This window comes from Anopheles nili, chromosome 3 (genome assembly GCF_943737925.1).
Source record: "Anopheles nili chromosome 3, idAnoNiliSN_F5_01, whole genome shotgun sequence".
NCBI lineage: Eukaryota > Metazoa > Arthropoda > Insecta > Diptera > Culicidae > Anopheles > Anopheles nili.
The window spans coordinates 20,093,510-20,119,082 of record NC_071292.1 but is presented as its reverse complement, the minus strand read 5'-3'; the positions used below and the strand labels follow the sequence as shown (position 1 = coordinate 20,119,082).

Below are 25,573 nucleotides of genomic sequence, written 5' to 3'. Positions count from 1 at the left end.
CCACCTAAAAGGAAGTAATCAAATTTGTTCAATTTTAAATATTTCCACCGTACAACTTAATGTCCCCAACCCCAAAGGCCGTTCGTAAGCCCGTAAATGGAAACCCAAGCCGTGGTTTGAGCCAAATCGCGGACTTCGAGGCTTCCCGTGGCATTCGGTGGGCCACGGAATTTGTTTGGTTTCTTTCTGTTTTCCCGTTTCGTTTGTTCGCTTCTCTCGCTCGATCGCCGGTGCTATTGGTGCCTTAACGGGCTTCCCGGAATGCCTTAATTGCGTCAAATCAGGTCGCCATAATTTGTCATAATTTTGGGCTTCCGTTCGTCGCCGGGACAAGCGTCGGCCTCGGTGGCAGCGTGAGGGATGATATCCTGATTCCGGTCCGGCGGGAAGAGCGTGTTTGAGTGAACGCAGACACCGGCAGGGATCATCCAGGAGCCACACGATCGGTTGTGGGTTTTTTTCTAGTGCTTGTTTCTTTAAAAAAAAACGCTTCAGCTTCGTCCCGACCATGACATACCGGGGGCCAGGGTTCGATCAGAATTTATGTTCCCCCGGATGATTTAGCTCTATGGGAGCCACTGGTCAGGGCCGGGTTTTATGTTATGGTTCTGTTCCCCACGGTCGCGTTTTCGCTAGCCTTCACCACGCCGGGGTGAAACATTTACGTGAAATTGAATTATTCGGTATTTCGCTAATTGGTCTGGTTCTGCTTTGTTCGGTAGTGATTTTTTCGACAGATTTCATGCATGCATGTTCACCATTTGCTTTTGCCGAACGGTTGCCTACCGGTGTTGGGTTGATTGAAAAGCGCCGAGCATGTGAGGATCGAGTGATCGTGCGGTAGTACGAGTAAAATTATGTTTATACGTTTTGTTTTTTTATTAAAAGCTTTACTGGGATAATAAAGCTTGAAAAATCGAATGTCCATAGAATTTTCGGACATAACCACCATTTGTATCTTTTTCCTTCCATCTTCAGCTTTTTATTACATTGTTAGTCAAGAAGAATAACTTTTCACTGTGAACACCGGTTCGGATATCATGAATAAAGCATGCAAAATAAAAAATTTATAAAACTTAAGCTCCCTGAGATATGTGAATCCTTGTATCTGTAACTTGCTACCGAAATGAATACAATAGTAACCCATTTATTCGTTCTTGCTGCTCAAAACATAAACCGAGCATAACTTTTCTCACCACCCAACTGTTCCACCGTCGATTCGATCAACCGATCGACGAGTGAAACTCCATTTTGCACGTCCGCTTCCGCAGGCTCTCAATTCGCGCATCCTTGCCTTCCTCGCAGACTTGGCGTTCCCTTTTGGTTCGCTTTATATACCAGCGTCTAGATTGTTTTGGCAATTATGTAAATAGTCGAAAAATGCACATGGGAAGCGGAAAGGCGAATCCAAAAACCCGCGCGCGCATAGAAGCGCATGCAACACCGCACGCAAAAGCGCGAGGAACTGGGACGAGCAATAAACAACCGCAAAAGAGGACCGCAAAGAGAAGGTGAGCGAAACTAAACAAAAAATCAAAAAAAGAATACAAATAAAATAAGCTAAAACAAAAAAAAGGGGCTACCAGCAACCGAAAAGCGGTTTCCAAAACAAAAGCCAACGAGCGAACGTTGCAAATCGGACGTGAAACGGCAAAATGAAGATAAAAAAAAGCACAAACACACACACACACGAGCTTCTCTTCGTGAGGAAATGGCGTTGAGTTGCGGAACAGATCGGAACAGTGGAGGCCACAGAACGGCCACCGTATCCTGGGCGGACAATCCCGGGAATCCCGTGTGTAATCTTCATTTGTTCGGTTTCATATTTTTTGCGCTCCCGCGGTTTGGGCGTGCATTTTTCGCAACCGTTTCCGTTTAGGGGGCCCCGTTTTGTTTTCTGGCTTTTGTTTGCTCCTTCGCTTTCGCACGTCCTTTCGAGGTTCCATTCGTGCTCGTTCGTGCCCGGAGGAATGGTACCATAATCCGGTCGATTGGCTTTCCGCGTAGGTGGGTGCCCTTTGCTCGGTCGGGAGGGAAAATATTTCCTCTCGAACCTCAAAAGATCGTCCACGGACGTGCTTCTCACACGGAAGCGCTACTTCGGCGTGGTGGTGACCTCGCCATAATTCTCTATTGTTTCGCGTCCCGCCACCGGGCACGATCAACGCTGGCCTACCGGGAATCGAACCGCGAACACGAGCGGGAAAATAGACGGAAGCAAAGGGAAAAAGTATTCCTTAATTGGATGCAAATTCCATATTGAATTTTTACCAGCGATCGCGCGCGGATCGCCGGCTGCTTCGGGGCGTTGCATTAGGTCCTACCGAGAGGCGGTTCACGGATTTATGTAGCCCGATAACGGCGTTTCCCGGGGGGCGGGCGCGAAAGCATGCGCGAGTGGACGAAATTTCGGGCTTCGAAATATTTGTAATACACCTTCGGGTACCACACCTTTTTGCCTGGATTATCGTGCCCGGTGCATCTCGCGCCTCGTCCTTGTTTTTGTTATGCTTTGTGCGCGGAACTCGCTGCAAACACGGACAAGTTTTCTTCTCTCAAAAAATATAATACAATAAATAACACGCACCAACCAAGCGATTACATCGGACTGTCATCAGCAACAAGGCATCAGGGTACAACAAGGGTGAGTATTTTCGCAAAGCTTCTTAGATTTGCCTTTTCACAGGGATGTATATATTATTGGCTACCAAAATGTACAATTCTACACAGCTACTGGGGTGTGTGCGTTCGTCGGACGTACCGGCGTTTTCCACAGCTGAGGTGAAACGGAAAAATGCGCCATCGTCTGACTTTTGATTTCTTTTCGGCACCCCATTTTCCTACCAGCACGGTGTGCCTGTGTTTTCACGTTGCTACATACAATCACATAAATATTCACATTTAACACTACGCTAAGTAAATTTTGCACTACTGTTTTCTCTTACTTTTCTAGCCTCTCTTGGCCTTGTTCTCTCATTCTACTTCTGCATGCTATCTACAAATCAACGCTTAATGCTTGGTGGTTTTGTTTCACAGTTTTGTGTGATTTTTTCTTCTTTTTGGTTAGTTACGCGGCCCTCTAGCGGCCACCAGGTGCACTATGGGGTTTATCACGCGAAGCCTACTACGATGCCGAGGTTCCACTTCCATTTTGCATTTCCCGTTTTCCCCCATGAAGCAAAGTAACTATTCGCTCGACGTGTTAATGCCATCCATTCGCCCGTCTCGCAAAAGGCGCACAAATTCCAACCGAACGCGTGTCCCGGCTACCGCGGCTACCGGCCGATTAACGGTGACGGGCGCATGTCCTCGCGAGCCTCTCGATTATCCCCTTCACCACCGTATCCCACCCGAACCTGGCGCCCGGAATCCCAGGTACACGAATTAAACGGACGGCTGTGATGGCGAGCCTTTATCGTTTGGCGTGCCGCTACCGACGGTGGCATAAATGAGCCATTCCGGGTCGGAAAACTATTCGCAACAGGTCCCCCGGGAGCTTCTCGGGGTAGCCAATATCCTCGAAAGCCCAGCTGAATGGCACACGCGCGCGAATGGCTCCCTCGGTGGTGAATTTCCATTAACAAGCTTTAATTTGCGCGGTTTTATTCGAGAAATGTTAATGCAATGGGCTGCATTTGTTTGACACGAAAATCGGCTACCGAGCGGCAGTGGGACAGCAGCCAGGCAGGGGAGGAATTTACATGAAATTACATACAATCAGCGATAATTACCATCGTTATGGAAAATGATGACAGTGATGATGGTGGGTTTTTTAGTGGTCCACGCGAGGGATTAGCTTTTGCCGTCGGGATAGCTTTGCCGATTCAACTCTATGCCTGTAGCTTCTCGTTAACAACATCGTTAACATCGAAATAAATGCCAATTGACCATATATTTTTTCCTTTTTCCTTGAAAAAGATCACCAAATGATCAGTTGCTTCCTGGGTTTGCAATTGAATGCATCAACGTAATCAGGCAATGATCGTGATCACGCTGGTGTAAAAATGTGTTTATTTGCCCTATTGCCACTTAGTGTCGGTAAATCCGATCGTACCGGAGGACATACGTTTTGCCCTTCTAACTCGATCGTTAATCATGCTGTCTTGCTTTCCAGGGAAAGCGCACCAGCGAAAATTGTCCCCCCCACCCTTCTCAATCGTTTATAGCACCTGTCGGTGCTCGAGCTCCAGCACAACAATCCAACCCGAGACTCCGTCACTGTCAGCGAGATTTTGCATCTCAATCCCCAACCCAGAGACGACATTATTCACACCGTCACCATCCTGCGGCCAACGCGACCGTCGCTTGTCGCCGATAATTGGTCTTTAATTGGACAATCCGATCGGTATCTGGCCGCGGTGGCACCGGCAAAACGAAAACGAAACCCCGCGCGATCATGTCCAATCATGTACGGCTCAGTGGCACACGCCAACCGCGAAACCTAGCGTCTCGTCTCGGCCACGGCGTAATGAATATCATTAATACACATTTCAAATCTGTGTGCCACCGCAAACCGGCTGCCCCTTAACCATCAGATCCATCCGGATCCGGAGGCCTGCCGGCTTCAGCCGTGTAGCAATTCATTAATGCTGCTGCGGCACCGTCGAGTCCTGCTGCGATCGTAGCACCACTGGAAGCAGGAGCGAGTGCATCGGTGCAAAATAATTAACCCCACTACCGTGGCCGAAGCCCCGGCGGTAGCTCTGTCCCGGGGTTTCCAAGCCACACACCGGTACCGAATGCGCATTGTAATTGGCGCAAGAAGGCCTGCGCGACGACCACCATCGGTGCTGCGGTGGAAGGATACCGTTAACGAACCGTTTTGTGCGCAGTCGGTTAAGCAAATATTGTTTACTTAAACCCCTCCACGTTCTGCTCGATCGCAAAAGGTCGATCGAACGTTTCAGAGAGCGCCGTTTGGTTTGGCGCGTTTTTTGCCCTCCGTTCGGTCGTAAATTAATTTGTACCACCAATTTGTACCACCGGGCTGAGGTGCTTTCCAAGGGCCTCTACGGGAGGGCATTTGTCACTGGCGCGCGACCTGGGGCCCTATTTGAGCCCAGAGATCGATTAAACGATCAGCCAAGGGGAGAATCATCGGAGAGAGGGAGGCGCAAAGGGCACTCTCGATCGTAAAATTGTAGGTCGTTCGGAAGGTTCGTCGCTTGCGCACCATCGTTGAAGTCTTTTGTTCCGTGTCACTAGACGCGGTGATGTGGCTCCCGAAAATTAGCCAAAATTATGCTTTTTTATGTCGCTGGTGTGTGTGTGTTTGATTCCTCACGCCCGTTACAACCTTTTCCTGGCCAGCTTCTTCCCTCGGTCGCTCTTGATGGTGCCACAAAATAGCAGTTTTGCACCCAATTAATTCACTCTCTCTCTTTCTCTCTCTCTCTCTCCACCGGATGGCACCCTACACTGCGTCTATGTGTGCTGCCAATTAGCGATAAACGAAAGCGCGTTCGATGTTTTGCGCACCCGCTTTGCCTTTCACCCTTCATGGGCTCGACATCAAAATTGACCTTCACGGAGTGCATCATCGAGGTGTGGCGCTGTTTTGGCGCTCCAAGTACACGTGTTTGTTCTACGTGCTGTGCGCCACCAAAAAGCCTACCATTAAATCAATTACCGCCGCAACGGCAACGTTGTTTGCACGTTTGCTTCCTTTCGTTTGCCCATGCCACCATCACATCGTCAGTTTTGCTGCTTCGCTTCCTCGGTGCGCAATTTTTAATTCACCGCACCACACTCGAATTCACACTTTCGCTACTAATCGCTTGTTTGTTTGTTTATCGCATTAATTAATTATGGGCTGCAGCTCGCGAAAAGGCAGCACAGAGGGGTGGTATTGTGCAGCCATCTCGTCGATCGCAAGGTCCGTTCCATCCCGAAGAGGGGTGCGATATAAAACCATCGCTTTTTTTTTGTCCATGCACTGCAGCGTTTTTCCGCCACTCCGGTACACGTTTGCGTTCCGTTGCGGCCGTTCCGTTTAATCGGCTGGGTGGCTCGGGATCACAACTGAACAAGCCCGAAAATTGGCCCACTTTAAGCAACAGCTGCCCGTACGCAAACGCGTCCCAGTGTTTTGCAATTTTAGCCCCCATCATCGTTTAACCCCACCATGGCATGTTGCAATATTTTTTTTAACGATCGGCGTGTGAAATGGTGCTGATAATGATGATGATAGTGATGATGATGATGGTGACGATCGCTGGGTGTCGCACAGACCAACCAATTAACACACGAGGTTGTATGAAACGTTTTCTCTAAAACGGTAAACCACTTAGCTCGAGGCGCGTGCGGCTGCAAATTGCTGGCCTTTGTGGCCCATTTCGTAAAATGCTAACGAGGCGCCAGGTTGGATCACGGGGCCAGAGATCGCGCATATCCTGTCCCCATCCTAGCGCACGCGTTTACGCTAATTACAGCCCTACGCCTCGTCGTGGCAACTCGCAGTGCTATCCAGACAGGCACCGAGCGATGTCCAACCACCTTCAGAGCTGGTTTCGAGTGCAGCCAACTCATCCAACAGCGGTAGTGACGGTGGTTGCTCGTTTGATCCTGCCAGCGTCCGGTGACAGCCGGCTGGATCGATGGTGGCGCCCTCGGGCGGTGGTGAACGAAAGTCGACCGGATCGTCTAGGGGTGCGTGGTTCCGCGACAGCTTTATCACATTCGACAGGATCATGTTCTTGATCATCAGATTGTGTCAGTACAGCTCGGCGAACGTCATGTTGTGCATCTCCTCGAGGACCTGCGTTGACGAGAGGTCACCGAGGCTACCGGGGTCGTTTGGACCGGTCGGACCGTTGGCACTGTGGTGGTGGAGCGCGATGGCCCCGATCGATGGTAGGCCGCCCATCGTTTGGCCCGGATTTCCCATGCCAACGTCCTGCCGCATCACGTTCCGGCGCCACTTGGCGCGTGCGTTCTGAAACCAAACCTGAAAGGAAGGGATGCGTGGCGTTAGAAAACTGCGGTTGATGTCTGAGAAAATTTGTCTGAAATCTAGGTCGAACAATCACAATGAAATAATACACTAAATAGCTAATTTAGCAGGAAATTACGTAAAAAATGAGTAAGTCTTAGCTAGAAAAGAATAGATTTAATTTAGTGGTAAGATTATACATAAAAATGAATGGACTAGCAACGATCAAAAACTATTACAAATTTAGCTCTATTTAAACTTATTACTTTGATTTAGAATTTGATAAGAATATTTTGATGAGTTCAGATCAATTACGTTAAGGCTTGATTTCAATTTTAATTAACATGGTTACTAGCAACTTAAAATGTGTCTGTGACAAAAACATTGAACAATTTGTTTTTCCTTATCATAAATATCAGAAGCGAGCCTATTTTAATTGCATATCATGCCGGAAAATCAATGGATTTTCGCGGACCAACTAACGATAAATAAGATACCCATGTTTACCTGCAGCACGCGCTTCGACAGGCCGGTCTTCTGGGCCAGCTGCTTGAGGTCCTTCGCGTCCGGGTTCTGATTGATGGCGAAGTACGACTTCATCGTGCGCAGCTGGTGGTGCTTGAACGAGGTCCTCATGCGCTTCGTGCGGCAGTTTGGTGTGAGAGCACCACCGGACCCGGGCGATTGGCTGCCGTCGTACGTGCACAGATCCAAACTGTTAACGCTCAGCTCCTTGTGCAGTAGGTCTGTTTGATTGTGGGCGTGGGAGTGAGCGAAAGAAAAAGCGCACGGGTGAAATAGGTGAAAATTATGATCGCGAACGTGAGATGGCGAAAACCCGCACGGCGAACCGAGCTGCGACTAATTTTCCACCCCGGGGTTTCATTTTCTCTACGATGCGATGCGATGGATGCTGCCTGCGAGACGAACAAAACGATTTATTTCTGCTACCTTTGGGGGGAGGGGAGGGAGGGCTTCTGGTGCTCTCTCCCACGCCCACCCGAGCATGTGTTTAACATATTTTGCAACAACCCTTGCATCCCATCACCGTCACCCACCGAAGCCGCCTAAATAATTGCTGATTTGCGCGGAAAATGCAAAAATTTACGACCGCATTGACAGCGCCCCGGCGCTTTTTTTTATGAGCTTCCCGATGGGTGGGTGGGTTGAGGGGTGGTTTGCAAAACATTAAGGTGAACAAACAGCCCACCCATCTACTGTCCCTCATGCGCCCGAGTCCGTCAGCCCTGCAAAGCGGGGAAAAGTTTCACCATTGCTCCACGGCGCTTAATTGTGGGTGCGCGCTTTTCTTCGCTCGCGTTGACGAACGAAGCCCACCCTCATTGGCATATCTATTGTTTCGTTTCTTTTTTCTTCACCCCATTCCTCTTTTTCTTCCCCATCTTCTTCTTCTTCTACTTCGTCAAGCGGTTATACACAGTTTTACATGCAAACACGGTTGCAAACGCCGCATCAGAAAACACCCAGCACTGCCCAGGTCGGGTGCATGTGCAAGCGATGCAATTCTTTCCGTTTGCCGGCGATTCTCGGAAGCGAGCCCCATGCTTTTGTCTGCTGAGGGCAATGGAAGGGCGCACACGGTCGAACCGGAATCGGCGGCGTGTTAACGGGGGCGGCAACACCGCACCTCGTAGATTTGCATTGATTGGTTCGAGCTGAAGGGCGTGTTTCGGTTTGGTCAGGCGTGTTTTTTTTTGCTTCGCTTCGCTCTCTGAGGAGTTTTGGAGTTGGGGGTTGTTTTTTTGTTTTGTTGTTTCGCCTCCCTCAGTGGCCACCGTTGTGTTTATCGAAAATTGGCCTCGTTATGTTGGAGCTTTCGAGGGCGGGAGGCAAGCGATGCAACGTGCGATTGCATCTGCACCGTCCGTTCGAGGACGAGCCGTTTTTTTTTTGCTAAAAAAACCAAACGAACCCACGGGATGGACGTGGATTCCTGGAAAAATCTCCGAACACCGGGAAGATGATAGTTTTCCTTAAGCTGGCATTTTATTCTCTCTCTCTCTCTCTCTCTCTCTCTCTCTCTCAGTGGCTTTTCGACCGCCAGAAGACCCTGAGAACCGGTGGTTTGGTCTTATCTTCCGGCTCGCAGGCTCGAAGTGATTAGGCGAACTCCATGTAACGTGTCCCGACTCTCTCTCTCTCTTCATCGTTCTCTCTCACTCTCTCTCTCTTTTGGACCTTCAGCCGACATGCAAATCGGGGGGATGGGCGTAGCGTTTTTCTTAGTGGCTTATTATGGGGCTTCTTGGGGGGTGTTCGGTAAACCCTTTTTGCTCGATGCATGCGAGTGCAGCACAGAAAATAATGATGTGTGCAAGTGTGCATTTGTGTATGCACCTTCGCCCAGCTTGTTAGATAATCTTCCATCACCACGCCACCAGCCCCGTTCGCCGGGCAGCGTAATGAGCTCGGGGTGTCGATTTTATGATGAGTTGTGTTCTCTTTACGATCGCCTTTTTTTTTTTTGGTTTGTTCTTTTGTTGCACAGCAAATGACATGATTTTTGTTGCCGTTGCGCTCGAGCATTTAAAGGGCAGTTATTTTGTTTTTCTCTCTCCTTTTTTTGCATATTTTAACCGTTTCTTAACATGCGAATGGGTTTGGTTGTTAAAGCGTCCATGGTGAAGCTGAAGCAAACCGGACGCACCAATTGATGGAAAACGATATAAAATATGCGTTATTAATGCGGCGCTAGTACCATTTAAGTTTATGCACAATTATGCCAGCTCATTTTGAGGGAAATATTTACAGTAAGTATGCATGTAAATTCAGCCGGCTTTGCGCTAGTTTAAGCACACGTGGTAGATCGCTTTATGGTGTCTTTCTTAAAGCATAGCTAACAAATGGTTGCAATCTGGGGGCTTTCCTGATAATGGTTTCGCCAAGAAAGCTTCCATTGTTTTCAGCGTTTGCTTACCAAGCCCGGAAGCTATGCTGAAAAGACCCCCCAGCACCCGACGGGACCTTTGCAGAGCTTTCCTCCCCACGGCCCACCAACTCGGCAGATCCTCGACGCCTCCACGCGGATGCTCATATTTATTTATTTCCCTTTAATGAAGTTGTAGCCCGGCGATGCCCGAGCGGCCATAATTTTAGCACGATCTCCCCATTTACGCTGATGATGATGATTTCACGATCGCCGACCAACGTCGAGGATCGTGCCCGAGCCGCCCACCCATCGATGGGGTTCATTTTTCCCGGGAAAAAGCAACCCGCTTGATTTTTTGCCATTATACCATGTCGATCTTTCAGCACCGTGCCACCGTGGGTTTTGTTATGTTTTGCTTCCGTGCGATACAAAACGAAAAGCGGCTGTCGTTTTTTTTCCTCCTGTTGAATTTAACTAGGGCTCTATCACCGTGAAAGAGAGAGAGAGAGAGAGAGAGAGCGAAAGAAAACGCGGACATGGAAAAACAAAAGCACCCATTTTCTTATCACCAATTCGACATGTGTTTGTTTGTGTGCCAAAAAATTGTGTGCCCCAATTCCCGTGGGGGGCTGTTTTGTCTTTTGCATAGCGCGCAACCCCCCTGAAGCACTTCCAGGCCGTGGCTAATTATGTGGCCACGGGCTGCGAGAGAGAGAGAGAGAGAGAGAGACGCGATACACGTGAATCATTAGCATAATAGGAAGTATGAGTGATTTATTTAAATTTAATGACGAACCCGCGTGCCCTTTTCCCGCTTCGGGTGTAGTTTGTTTTTCTCCGTTCTCGTAAGGGTCGTCTTTTGGCCGTTCGAAGGCCACGCGAACAAACGCCACCACCGGCGCCGCCGGGAAATGGGTGCGCTTTGAGACGAACCACAGCTAACGATCGCTGCTCGAGATGCACTCTGGTGGCGGTGGAAAAAAAAATCCCCCCGGAAGGCAGGCCACTCGTTTGGATCATGACCCAGAGGGTTGGCCGTAATTGGGGCTTCGGTTTGCTGCCCGAAACACGTCGCACCCCTTGGTCGGGGGTGAGAAGCCGATATTAAATCAATTACTCAACACCACCGGCTGAACTTGTGATGCCCGAAACGCTAATTAGTTGTGAAAATCATACAGCCATTCTTGGGACGAACTGGCCGTGGGGGGGAGATCACACTGCACTTATTATGCTTCCTTGGCAGAGGTCTAATTAATTGAAACATGAAAACATGTACGACGATCGTTGAATGATAACCGTTTCACTGGGCCTTCTAAAGGGTTATGATCGTAGAGCAATTGCATCATACAGCCGCTCGATTGTGTATTTTTGAGCCCTTTCTATTTAATTATTATGCTGCATTTAATGTCTATTTAATTATTGATATCATGTTAGATAAATATAGATTGTTTTTCACAAAACCTTTTGTCGGTTAGGTTTATTTAGGAATGATATTAAAAACACCTGGTAATCGATGTCCTTTTTTGGTCATCTTTGGAACTAAAAGTTGTCTGTATTTTTGGCCAAATAAATGCCAAATTCTCTTCCATTTCGTGGCCCCTTCTTCTTTCTATCCCCCCTTTCCGATGCATTCCTTTGAGGTCTCTGCACCCAATCCAAAGCCAATTGTGGCACGTCCAATCCGACCATCAAACGCATGGAACCGCTCGGTGCGCTCGCAGCGTTACCTTACAACTTAACTTGCCGGGTTGCTTCCCGAGGGTCCGATCTCATCTCCCCCACCCTTCTAGGGCTCCCCCACCCCTTGAAGGATGCCTCATCAAGCCCCACGAGGGCTGTCCCAGGGCTGCAGGGAGCGAAGCGAGTGAACTATTCCGTCGTCAACGCGGCACTGATTGCCGGAAACCAGATCGCCCCGAGGTGCATGTTTGGCGTTTCCGAACCGCTCGGAGGGAAATTGTCTTCCCCCTTGGGTCCCCTCTGCCCCCCCCCCATCGAGCCCTCCCCACTCATCTACCGACAACGCTCCATCGGTGGTTTGTGCGTTTCGCTTCTCTTTCGCCTGGTTTGTCTCGTCTAATTGCTCACCCGTCAAATAGTCCCGCTGCATGCAACATCCGGTGTGTCGGGTCCCTTTGGGTCCGTTGTTTGTGGTCCCCAATGGTGGTGAATCCCCAAGCCATCGGTCGATTGACACGTGATTGAAATGGCAAAGGAGGCACACACACGAAAAAAAAACCCCGACTCACACAAACCGGGCAATAAAGCCGTGCGTTGATTGCCTCCCGGGGGGATTGGCGCCACCTCACGCGGGTGGCTCAGCGAGACGATGGATCCCGCCGGGAGTTTCGACCCAAACCCCGGTGGTGGCCCACCCTAGAAGGCCTGCAGACATTTAGCAACAAGCAAAAAAAAACAGGATAGCGAAGAAGCCAGCCTCTCTAGAGAAGGGCGCTCGTGCGAAAGTGACTCATCGTGACAACAACAAGCAACAACAGTTGCAAGGAAAAGCACGTCCCCACTTGAGGTTCCACTCCTTCCGTGGAACCCCGCACGGAGAACGTCACGAACGCCAACGGCCAAGGACCCGTGTCCTTATCGGGCGTGCGATATCTTTCTGGTCACGTATGTGTGCCACGATCGGGCGCCTACACCAACCGAATGGAATCCTTTTTGTCGCACTGAAACCCGATCCCCGTGGGATGTGGCGAAGGACGTGGCGTGAGTGGCCTTTGCGGAACGTACCTAGACGCAGGGGCGTATCGAGCGCCTCGAGCGGTTGCGGTGGCGTTGTCTGCTGCTGCTGTTGTTGCGGTTGTAGCTGCGATGGCTGGGTTTGACCGGCACAGGCAGGATGCTGAACGCTGGGGTCAAGCAGGCCAGGAGGACCCGGTACTGGCTGGGGAGTGGCCAGTTTGCGCTTCCGAGGGCGTCCCTTCTGGGAGGTGGGTTGGCCCGGGGCGAGTCCACCCGCCGATGTTACGGGGAAAAACTGCGGTGAAATGGTTTCGGGTTCACTGGTTGCGCGCGCACGGTCGTTGGGTTTTCCCGGGGCAAGAAAAAGGGGTTTTGGATTCGTTGTGCATTGATTGAATTGAGGAAGGAAAAAAAAGCAGACCGTAGGTTGGGAAAACAGGTCACCCCAAAACAAGCCGGGAAGAAAGCGAGAGAGAGAGAGAGAGAGAAGGAAGAAAGAAGGTGAGATTTCGGCAGTCTGAAGGATGCCATTAGCAGCAGATGCCCGAACCGAACGGTTCTAAAGAGGGCTCACCTCAACACCTCGGATTCGTAGTGGTCACCGCAGAAAACGCGCCCATCTCGGATGCCGGCGGTGTCGCCACCGCGTAGAAGCTGGCCACAGATGAGGCAGGAGAAGCAGTTCACGTGGAAGATGAGGTCCTTCGCTCGCATCACGAGATCGGACGCGCTGATGCCGGTTCCGCATCGGGCGCACCGCCGGACGGAGAAGTGCCTGGAAGAAATCGAAAAGAAGGGAAAATTCAGTTCAAATTGGTGTAGTAGGCTGGTATTTTGGTGTTAAATGTCGTTTGATGGGGGAAGGTCAAAGTAGGCACTTTTAAGACCTTAGCACCATAAGGAACACATTTGATTCTTTGTTTTATTTAGTGGTAGCAATTTGTATTCAAAAAAGCCGTTGCAATAGGGTGCTTTCGTCTCGCAACTCTTCGATTTATGGCGTTAATTTTTGCTTTATTCTCAGCTACTCTCAGCTTCTTCTAGATTCTCTTGACTGCTAGCATATGAATAATTTATTTTATTACCATACTGATCCATAGTAAGATGCTTATTCAGAGTGATTTGTGTAGTAACAATAGTTTTGGCACATTGACATAAAATACACATTCAGTTTGCATGAACATTTATGAAGCAAAATTGCAGCAGAGCCTCTTGAAAGAAAGACTCTTCATTCGGTGATTTTCCAAGGCATCAGTGATTCACACGATTCCGCTGACTAATTCGAGCGCTTTGGGAAAAAAAACCATTGCTCACTTCCGGCAAAACATTGTCACACTGGTTTTCAGCCAGCTCAGCTCTATCCATTCCAACGGTTTGAATCACTCACCCGCGTGCAACTGCAACGCATTGGAAATCGATTGCACCGTTACACGTAGCGGTCACACTGACGCAGCTTCAAATCCCCCAAAAAAGGAGTGCTCGTGCTGAAGTGCTGCAAAATTTATGACCACGACCACCGACAAGCGCACCGCTACCGACCACTTCCGGACCGGGCCGACATTCCACCGGCAGACCCAACTGCCATCGCTCTCGAAAACCCCCCAAAAAAGGATACCATGCAGTGGAAATGGGTGCGCCGGCACGTACCAGAAATGAAGAAGAAAACCAAAAGAAGAAAAAAAAAACACCACCACCGAATGATTCATGAAACGATTCACTGCGAGAAGAGCTGCAAATGCTCAGCAGGCTCGGTTCGGGATGGTCCGAAAACTTAAACGTGACCTCCGCCATGTTGAACGTGTGCGGGGCGGGTTTTCCACCCCCTCCCCACCGGGGGCGTGCAGGGCAAAATTCCCGATAAATCATGCCCGTGTCCATTCAAACCGATTCGTGGGGCGAAAAATGCACGATCTGCTGCTGCTGCTGCCGTTGCGAATCATCGAACCGCAAGGACCCGGTTTTCCAGCTGATGCGATGCACCGTGAGTCCAGGAGTCAAAAGCGACCTGGTGGGGGGGGATGAGGTTGATACGATTTCCGCGAAAATATCGCCATTGTGTTCGTGTACCTCGTGTCCCGGCCACGGGCGCTCTTGTCCGGCTACACAACGAGACATTCCGTGTCGTTTGGAGGATGAGGCAAAAAGCGAGTGGAAGGTGTCCTTCACCTAGCCCTCCCTTCTTCGCTTTCCGATTCCGATTCTTGTTTTGCAAACAATGGCGTTCCGGCGGGGATTCGGAAGCCGGTCCTGCCCCCGGTTCAACCGCTGGGCGTACCCTTTTTTGGGCACGAACGATCGGCTCCGGTGGCGAGTTTTACTGCGTCGTCGACGATGCAACTGGCGTGCCGAAGGTGTGTGGAGGGGGAGTGAAAATAAAGACAAAAGCACATCTCACCCCGGGGGGAAAAGGGAATGTTCGAAAAAAAAGGCGACCAGAGGCAGCCGGAAAGGACGCCCGTTCGATGCGTTTCGGTTCAAACCTCGGTTCGCGTTCAAACCTCACCCGTCAAGGCACGGGCAATGAAAACGTTTTGTCGCGATAGCGATCCGCGCAGGACGAACCGAAACCCCTTTTTGGGGGAGCTCCAAAGAGCAGAAGCACGTGAAGAAGCGAGCGAAGCAGCAGCAAGCACTTCTTTTGCTTCCCTTTCTACAGGAGCTCTCGACCAAACCGACGTATCGGATTGAATGGAATTGTGGCCGGGTTGGGCCTTTGGCTGACATCCTCACTCTCCACCCCGTGGCATGGTAGCATGAATTTTTAAACAATTTTATTTTATTGTTTCCCAAATTTATTCCCACCCCACCCAATCTGTGTCCGGGCTTTACGATCCGGGCTGCTTCCTTTGGCGATTGTTCATCGGGAGAAGATTTGGGGTCACAAAGGTGGGTGACAGGGGTGTAAAATCGATCGTGAAACATGGCCGCTCTGCTGGTCGACGATGCAACACGATGGGACAGGACGTGAAAAACAAAACAAAAACGACGGGATAAAAAAAATGCTCAAAAATTCGTTCCCGTTGCAATTCCGTTCTGTTTCAGCGTGCGTTTGTGTGTGTGTTTTTTTTGTTTTATGCGGGACATTTTCTTTCCGATCGATTCGGTTGCCGCTCTGGTCAACGGGAAGTTACACCGAAAGGGTGTTTTGCTTGATTTGTTTTCAAAAGACGTTTGCCTTTGAAAGTAAGTGTGTTGTACCCGTTTGGGGGCTGGTTTTAAATCGATTCGCCGTTTCAAAGAGATGGGTTTTCTTACTAAGAATCATTGAAAAACCTTTCTTCAACCTCGTGGTTTAGTTTGAGGCTGGGTGAAAAATGATAACTTTGTAGATTGCTGAAGTTTCAGAGGTTAATGTTTAAAACATCCCCAACAACATATTGACCTCTAAAATGATACATTTCATTGAAATTATTTTTCTGTTTCAGATTTTCATCATATTCGAGTCATTTTACATCACATTCGAGTACCTTTATTCTCCCAAACTGCTTCAAAATCATACGTTAACAATCATAGCGTACAATTAAGTCCACAACATAACGCAAACAATGAGCTTAGCTACTGCTAGCTATTCGCATATTCCATCGTCAGCAACGCTGCTCACAGCCACCGGGACGTGCCAGCTAATTCGAAACCACTGAAACGCAAGCATTCGGCTAGCGGCTCGTTCTACTCACCAGGGAGCAACCCAACCTCAAGATCCATCCATCCCCGTGGCTTCCTTGCGTGAGTAACGGCAACTATTCGGGGCGAATGATTTAAACGGACACGGTTGCGTTCGCGGAACAAGGAACACGCACCAGCACCGGATCGAGCGTACGTGATTCGCACCACCGGCGGACCGGTCCCGGAATGTCCCGTGCGATGGTGCCACCCGGACGGGCGCGTTCGAGTGCAATTTTATGGTAATCCGGACACTTTCCGCGAACGGGCAGAAAACCGGTAGCACGGCACGTGCACCGATGCACTCACGATGCAAGCGATGCAGTTTTTCTCGATGCACTCGCAGCCTGGGTGGCTTAGCCGTTCGCGAGCCAGAGCTTCCGAGAGCCGTCGCTGTCGCCGATAATCGTCAGAGTCCATCCGGTACCGCGGCGGATTAATATTCAACCCAGGCGGGAACGGCGGTGTATCGCTGGTGGCTCATCTCGGCTGGTGGTGTCTTCTGGCCGTCCAAGGGCTTCGGTTGCAGCATGCAATGCCAGCTCGACCACCATCGCGCTCCGTTGGCTGCGTTTCCATTTGGATGGAGGTTTGATTGTTTTTTTTTCTTTCTTTTTTTGCCTTTCTGTTCGTTCTCTCTCGCTCTCATTTGTCACGTACCACCCGCGTATCTAGGTCACACATCTTTTGCGCGCCACGTCGTCCTGCTGCGCGGGCCCACGAGGCTTTCCTTTCGCTTCGTAACAGACGGGAGTGAAGGAAAAAAGCACACACACGCACACGCACACCCACACACCGTACCGGATGCGGTGATGATGAAGCCTCGGCCAACGAACACAGCCCATTCGTTTTTGCGTTTGTGAAGGTCTGATGAAAGATTGGAACGCTGAATGGGCTTTCGCAGCACCTCGCTTGCATGCTGAGGCGGTGCAAATCGGTGCATTCTCGGGACAACCGCCCCCGCGACATCCTGCACGCGATGCCACCCGTATGTGTGTGTGTGTGTGTGTGTGACTGCAAATTACACGCCAAACGCAAAAGGTCCAAGCGACGGGCGGGCTTCCTGTGTGGTATTTGACGCTAGGACCACCAGGCGTCTCCATGTGGGGGTTCGTTCATTGGGATTGAGAGAAAAAAAACAACAACTGGCGAGTGTGTCAACGCCCACTGTGATGGGATGCTTTGGAACGTGTGCCAGTGAACCCACGGTGGTAAACTCATGCGGCAAGGAAATACTATCTGTCAAGTGGATAAATGTCAAAGTTGTGTCGTAGTGATGGCTTCCCGCAAGGGCCGTTTTTTAACATGAAATAAATTCTATCCAAGCTTCAAAGCACCAGCAAACATGCTGTTCGGTTAGCGAAACGTCTCCGGAGCAGGTCTAGAAAGCCTTTTTCTTGCATGCCTCTGTTCGTAAAATAGCGATTCGTTGTCAGAACCACCAAACCCAACCAGTCCAATATGGCTTCCTTCCCCAAATAAATCCCCTTTTCTTCGGTAAGCTTCGCTTCATCGAGCGGAAAACGAGACAGTCTTAGTATCGTCCCATCCAGCGACATTATGGTCGAAGGATGGGCTGGCTTCTTCATTCAAACAGCGGCAGCCAGCATCATCATCATCATCATCCTCGTCAGTCAACCCAGAACGACGACCTCACCGAATGCGAACGTCGCCTGGCGTGGAAAGGGCACAGAAATTGTTTGCCCTCCCCGTAAGGACAACCGGGAGAATGTAGAGGATCTCGGTGTGTTTTTTTTTCTCTCGCTTCCTTTTCGTCGTTTGATAAACTTAACTCCACAGTCAGTCGTTTTTGGGGGCAGATTTCATCCCAGCGCCCCGGACGAGCAAAGACATTCATAAAGGAAGCGAATTCACTCGGGCGCTGTCGCGACAAGCCGAACAACAAATAAGATATGCACATAATATATTTCCCTGCGTCCTTTGGCACCGTGCGGAGAGAGAGGTGCAGTGAATTGAAGGAAGCAGGAGGAAAAAATACACTCACACAAAATCTGCAGAGAGCTGCTCTTGACACAAAAGCGACGACGGCGGTGGTTTCCATTTTCTTTTTCCTGCGGGTGTATTTTTTTTTCGCTCCTTCGCTCATTCGTTCCGTGGAGCCTTTGCAGAAAGGGGGACGTTAGGCGACTATGGTTAGGGTTTTCCTTCCCACCTTTTACGCAAACGACTATTTGCTTTCTATAAATTCGCGTTCGTTTGCTGGCCGGTGAGTGGTTTGCGTTTCGGTTGGGTGCAGAAAACTGATTGATTGAGTGCCCTGGTGACTGTGTGTGTGTGTGTGTTCTCGCACCAGAAGGAAACAGGAGTTGGAAAAAGCTTGACGCGGAAGCGCAGGAAGGGCTTTATTTTGCTTTCATTATTGTAACGGTTCTGTTTCTTGCCTTTGCCGGCGTGCAAAAAAAAATGCAGAAAAAATGTCTCTTATTATGCCGTTGCGGGACATCGAAAGGAAGGACACCGTGGAGGGCCCTCGGATGCGGTGCGGGTTTATTTTTCTTTACAAACTCTTTCCGAAACGGTGTGCTCTGCGAGGTGTGCTGCTGCAAAAATCCCCGTCGCTACTGGTGCCGAGGTATTGTCAATTTAACTTTACGAGCGATGTATCGTTCGGTTCGGTGCCGTTCCTAATTTGAGCGCTTCGGGATGGTATTGACTATGTCGAGTTAGTTTTTACGCTGGGGTTTATTTCATTCTATGCACCCTTTTGTGTAACGAACTTGAGCGGATATTTTCGAGAAATTTATGAAGAGATTTCGCGGACGAGTTCTTGAGACAGCAGGCAAAGCGATAGATAAGTCATTCTTTCTTTTATCACTAAGGAATGGGGTCTTATTGGCATTTGAAGGAATCATTTGAAGGTAATATTTATCAAAGAAAGAAAAACGCTATAAATTAGGTAGCCGGTCTCTTCAAACACCATTGCAATTTTGTATTAAAACGTGGGTTAAGTTGTTAAAGATGTGTATCGCTATTTGGAATTTAACAAAACAGTATGATCTTTCAGCACGAGATTTTCAAGCACGCCTTTTTCGATAGCTATGCAAAAAAACCTCCACTCATCCCAAAACAATCCCTGGAGCTTTGGAATCCCGTTCGCTAATACGACTCCAGGCAATACGGCAACCGCAATGAAACGAGACCTTTAAATTCCGGTACGGCATGATGCACGCATAAACGCACCATTTTGTCGTTACTTGTCTTGTGCCAAATTAAGCTCGACCCTATTATCATTAACAGTGTTTCGTGTTGGTGGTTCTTTTTACTTTTTTTTCTCCACCAATCTAAAAGGAAATGGCCCGCACGCGAGGGGGTCCAGAAAAAATGCAACAAAAATTCCACCAGAGAAAGAGTGAGCAAACAAGTGAGGAGCGATAAAAACTCCCATTATTTTAAATGTTTGATAAAAATTCGCCCCACTCGCAGACGAACGACAGTAATTACCGCTAATTGCAAGACGCGTGCAAATGGCGCAAGAAAATGCGTGTGCGATAAACAAAAAAACCCCACTCACAGCCATTTGGCGTTGGTAAAATAAACGAAAAAGGCTCCAATAAAAAAAAAGATAAAGTCCGTTACAAATGCTTCTCCCTCGAAATAATGAAGTGCCTCGGCGGGTCAGCGGCCTCACCTGTAGTAATCGTCCTTGCAGTAGATGTTTCCGTCGCGCGCGTAACAGCTCAGTTCCGCTTCGAGGTTGTGCAGACATTTGCAGCACCGCAGGCACTGGTTGTGCCAGGCTCGGTCCGCCACAAGGAGGTAGTATCTGGGTAGTATCCCGGAGCCGCAGCAATGTAACGAGAAACGAAACAATGACACCACAAATGGCAGGCTACGGAACCGCGCAAATGCCACCTACCGGTCTCTGATGGGAGCGCCACATCCGGCACACTTTTCCGGTGCCACCGTGTCCGTTGCGATGAGGTCCTTCAGCATGGTGCTCAGCCGGACACGGGCACTTCCGGTTTCAGAAGGGGCTCAGAAGGGGTGGAAACGCTTTTCCGTTTTTGTTCTCACCGCAGCCGCACACTGTTGCGTTTTTCGTCACCCCAAATTTGCACTTACACCGGGCTTTAATTAATCATCGCGAATGCACCGGAATGTAGGTCGATCGGTGTTTACTTTCCGTGCCGTGGCGTTGTTGCACATCTGCACACACGAGCTATTTGTGGCGTAGGTAAATGGACTGGAATTGTAACGCTCATTAGGAAGCTTGATCATCTTTTTTGAGTGGTTTTGTTTTTGCCTTTTGCTGACGCACCGGAACGATCAAAGTAGCCCGGTGTTTGTCCCGTTTCAAATTAATTGCGGCTACTCAATTGACCTGCGCACAGGAGTTGATCTAGGCAAGCCGTTTGTAGGTATATTTATGTATTCTTTTTCTTTCTCTTCTTCGTCAGCTTAATGGCTAACTAATGCCTCCCTGTGAAGAGCTTGAATGGATCAGCGAAGCCGCAAGTCAGTGAAATTCACCCCGATTTACCGACATACCGAATCGTTCAATGAAAGTCTGTTGATATTGATGTTCATTGGGCATCAATTTGATAATTCCTGCCTCCCCAAAGCACACCAACCCACCGTACGGCTTCAGCCCGGTGAATGTTTTCAATTCAAACGTCACCAACGTTGATCGTTTCCTTCTGCTGCCTTCTCGCCGTCTTTCATTTCTGCATCCACCAGAAATGCGTACGTCAGCGGCAGCAGAGCGAGTTTTCAGCGTCCCTTTTTCCTCACCCACGGAAAACCCCGAGTGGGTGGGGGAAAATGGAAAATAGATAAATCATTCACCCGGGCGGCATCCGCGCGCAAAAGCACGCCGCATTCACGATCCATCCCGCCAGGTGACGGCTCAAAATGGGAGGAAAACGCAGAGCGCAAGCAGCAAAAGCGAAGGGTTGGCAGCGATCGATTGATCGATCGCACAATCCCGATCCGCTCAGTGAGACCGCGAGCATTCTGCACTTCCGACAAAATGGCCGAGCGCTGACATCGATTGAGATGATAATTGGCATGGCAAAAAGGAGGGGGAAAAGAAACCAGCGAAAAAGAAAAGAAAACCTCGTTCCCGGGCCCCTTATCCAAGGTAGGTCGTAGGTTCGGGTAAGGGATCAAGTTGGAACGTGGGCCACTTATCCGCGACTTTGCGTGCCGACGGAAGGTTAGCATCGAGGGCATGTTTCTCGTGCACGCTCCTTGGCTTTGCCGCAGTTCGAGCGCTTTATCGCACCCCAACCCCTTAAGCTAAACGCCCTTCTCGAGGCATCCTGGCCAGCATCGTCGTTTGTCAACGTGGTTGGTGGGTCGGAGCTTTTTATTAAATTATAACGTTTAACCGCGCGTACACCCGCAACGGTTACGGGATCTTCATCGTTGTCGTCGTCGGGGTGTCGGGTAATTGAATTATCTTTCGCTCCTTCCTCCGAGTGTCACCACCCCCAAACACGAAACGCCCACCAAACGAAGGGAGCAAAGCGTTTATGCTAATTTAATGCAAATTTTCCCAGCCTCCGTGGTGGCGCGATCCGTGCGCGGGCATTAATGAATGAACGCGCGTTTTGCGAACTGGCGACGACGAAAGCGAGCTAAAACGTGCTGGGAAGGAACGAACGAGCGCAAAAAAAAAACTGTACGGTACAAACTTAAGCAATCTTACAAACAGGCACACGGTTGGTCGGAAAAACCGGCCCCAGGGCGCCATCGAACGGGAACCGGAGTGTCAACCTTCTGGCGCCAAAGCCCCACTCACCCGGTGGTGGAGAGTGGGGTTTGTGGAGCGCTATCTGCACCGGTCAGATTAAATCAATTAAGATTGCGCGCCACCGGTCCGGGAACCGTATGGGTTCCCGGCTTTCGTATGCGTTCCGACCTGTTCCCACACGGGCTGCCTCACCAGGTGGCGCCAGCAGCAGCCGCGGGGTTTGACACTTGTAAATTGTCCCTCACTTCTCTCCGGTGGGGGGGTAAAGAGGGTGGGTGGGAGTGGGGACAAATGAACACGGGAGGGCTTTTGCACTTAGGGCCCTTCCAGCGATCGAAATGCCAACCCGAAACCCGTTTTCGGGAGGATCGCGTGTGTGAGTGCGGTGGGACCAATTAAAACAAAAAAATCATTCCCCCCCGGCACAGGTCTCCCACGGTCTTCAGCTTCCCACCTGATCCACAGCACGGTAGTGTACGTGTTCAATTAAAAATCATAAATTATTTGCCCATCGCACATGGAGCCACTGATTGTGGTTTTTTGTGTGCGAGCTTCTGCTGGCATCGGTTGGGTTGGCATCTTCTCTTTTTTTTATTTTTGAGCCGCACCTTTACGGGGTTTTTTGAGGTTGGTGCCGGGTGTGACCGGGTGGTCGAAGGGATTCGTTAATCCCGCCGGAATGTATCGCTTGTAATTATGATACATTACGAGCACATGCAAAATGGCAGTGCCCGTTAGCATCATGCTCGTTTGATCCTGGCTTTTTTTTTGCGAATCAATAACACACTTTATACTCGCATATGACACGGCCAAAATGCTGATCCAACTGATGCACCGGATGCTGAGCTTTCCACCAGCGAGGTTTTGTAGAAAATTTTCATCCCAAAAAGGGGGTTGAAAACGGTTCCCATGGGTCTTACGGGCAAAGCATGAGCAAAAAAAAACCAAACACACGCAAAAACCGTCGTCCCGTTCGATCCACTGGCTCGATTCGATTCGTGTCGTGTCTTGCGGGAAGGAAAATGGCCACCTTCACCTCACCCACCTGGTCACCCGTGATGGTTGGCTTTCCCGATGGGTGGATGCTGCCGCCAGGTGACGGGATCGAGACGTTCGAAACATTGCCACACGGCTGTACGGTAAAGGCAACATAGCGACGCGCGTGATGACGGTCACCACCGCGCGTGTGTGTGTGTGTGGGGAACTTGGCGTCCCATCTTCGACAGGAGGCCCCAAGCCTTTGGTAAGCGAAGTACGGCAAGTGAGAAGAAAAACCCCGGCAGCAAGTCACCGCAACACCGAAACGCCTCACACATGTTGGGGCTGAAAGAGACGAGCGAGAGAGACAGAAAGAGATAACGAGCAAACGAAAGACAGAGAGAGAGAGAGAGAGAGCGAAAAAAGAAAAAAAAACGCGCCAAGCCTAGAGGTCTGCATTAAAAATTCAGCATCATGAAACGTACAATTATGAAAATTAAACCATCCATTTGCGGACATTAATTAATTGATATCGTATCATTATGGAATTATAAATAAATTAAGACCCGCTGCTATCAATCGGGCGGATCGGGGAGAGAGAGAGAGAGAGGGGGGATCAAACGGCAGGTTAATGTAATTCCGTTTCCGGGAATGGGGCGCGGTGGGCTCCATCCTGCCCGCCGGGAAAGCGCAAGGAGACGATCTGCTGCTGGTGTGAACGGTGATCAATCGGGGAGAGATTAATTGCGTTTGTGGAAATTCACCCGACGCCGCTGGAAGGCAGGAAAAGAAAAGAGGTTTTTGCTGGGGATTTTTGAGGTGCCAGAAGGTGGTCTGGAAGAGATTGAAGCCTTTAAGGATCAGAGAATGGATTTCACTGAGCCGATGAAGCCGATGAAAGATTGGGCACAAAATAAACTCAGCTGTTTCTACTGGCCTTTTTTGATGAGCTTTTTGCGGAAATTGTGCAAGAGAAAAATTCACTAGTGAACTTGCTATCGTTCGATAAGAAGTTGTTGAATTTTAATTTTACTCAAACAAACGTTGTCCTGTCTCACGAATTTATAGAAGGAGTGCTTTTAAAGCTTCTCTTTTAGCAATTTAAATTTTATGTTTAAATTTGATTCTTCAAACATCAACATTAATATAATAAATCAAATGGGCCCACTATGAATAAGGGAAATGTTAGGATAAGGCAACCAATCGAATGAATTATCCGTAGGTAAAAAACTTGCTCAGTTTATATGAAGTTTTAACTGAAATATCTACTTCAGAAATGCGCCAGAGTTGGTCAGTAACACGCATTTCCAAAAGAACCTAAACCAAATCCATAACACAACGTCACGTCCCCAGTTTTCCAATCCACCGATCTTGCGAAAATGCCTTGCAAAAGCTTCCCGACGGCAAATCGATACCGCCGTGCCCGACGGCTCTGGAAAATGGTCAGTCCTTCGAGCTGAGATCCTTTTTACCATCCTCGTGGAATGAAAAGGCTAAGCGGATCCGGAATTCGCTCCATCCACTTCCGTTGCGGCCAAATATTGGGGTCAATCGTACTAAACCGCCGTACCAGCAACCCCACACAAACACACGCACTCTCTGGTGAGAAGGACGCGCCTCGAGCCGATCCACGAGAAGTCGTTGGTGAATTAATTAAAACCGCGCAAAGGCTCCCTCATTAATGTGCGTGTGCTTCAGTTTTTGATTGATACGAAAGTGGCAAGGAAAAGAAAATGAAACAGAGAGAGAGAGAGAGAGAGGGAGAGTCCGAACGAGAGATTGAGAAATGGAATGTGGAAAAGCACTAATGAAAAGAAAAATCGCGAACACAGCACACACACACACACACACGCACAACACAAACACCAACACACCGACGAAACTGGACGAAAACAACACTGGGCACTGGGGGGGTTGGGAAGGATAATTAGAATCGTTTTCCACCAACACTTCGCAGCAGCTTCCAGCATCCCTTGCGATGGCACGCGGGTCCGGTGCGTTTGTTTTGTTGTGTGTAAATATCGGGCACTGGCACTGGCAAGTGTGGGTGGGATTAGATGGAGCCCGTGCCCGTGTAATCACTGGTGGTAGTGGTGTTGCGACGAGGACACGCGTTAATTAGTATCCTGGTGGCTGTTTGGAAGCTGTCACCACCGGCGTTTGGTTCACTCGCGAGGCTACCAAGCGACGAGTTGGCTGCCGTTTGTTCCCGATTCGAAGGCCCACCCCGTGGAGGTATTATCCTTCGACTGTGCCACAGCCCGCGTTGCGAATTCCAGCGTGCGCGCGTGGATGCAAAAGAAAGCAAAGCAAAAAGAAAGTAAAGAAAAAGGGAACCCATCACCTTTCGGTGGCTGATGTGGGGGTTGTTTTTGCGCGCGCGTTCCACCACGAGTTCTGGCACTACTGCAGGCTACGAGCTACAGAGCACGGGCTCGGTTAGCCACCGGTCGCGGGCGAAAGGTTCGCGCGCGCGTTCTCATCTCCATACGCTGGCAACCGGGAAAACAATGGGCAACCAGTGAACAGGGGCACCAGGTTTTCCACCGGCGCAGCTCGAACAGGAGCGCGCGCGAGCACAGTTTTCCCGGCCTCGTACGGTGGTGGTGGGCCTCGTATGGGTGTGTGGGTGTGTGCCGTGGAACCTCTTCAATCGACACGCAACCCCCGCCAGGTTCGGGTGGCTTCGATAAAACCCATC

At 49.7% G+C, this 25,573-nt stretch overlaps 1 protein-coding gene across 1 annotated transcript; it reads right to left on the bottom strand.

Annotated features, from left to right (window-relative positions):
- Positions 1-6,712: 6,712 nt before the first annotated feature.
- Positions 6,713-20,132, bottom strand: LOC128723255 (LIM/homeobox protein Lhx9-like). The gene is made up of 6 exons (XM_053816975.1): positions 20,056-20,132; positions 19,828-19,962; positions 13,093-13,293; positions 12,567-12,838; positions 7,439-7,677; positions 6,713-6,946 (listed from the first exon to the last, which is right to left on the bottom strand). The coding sequence occupies exons 1-6, from the start codon at positions 20,130-20,132 to the stop codon at positions 6,713-6,715; spliced, it is 1,158 nt and encodes a 385-aa protein (XP_053672950.1).
- Between the last annotated feature and the right edge of the window lie 5,441 nt (positions 20,133-25,573).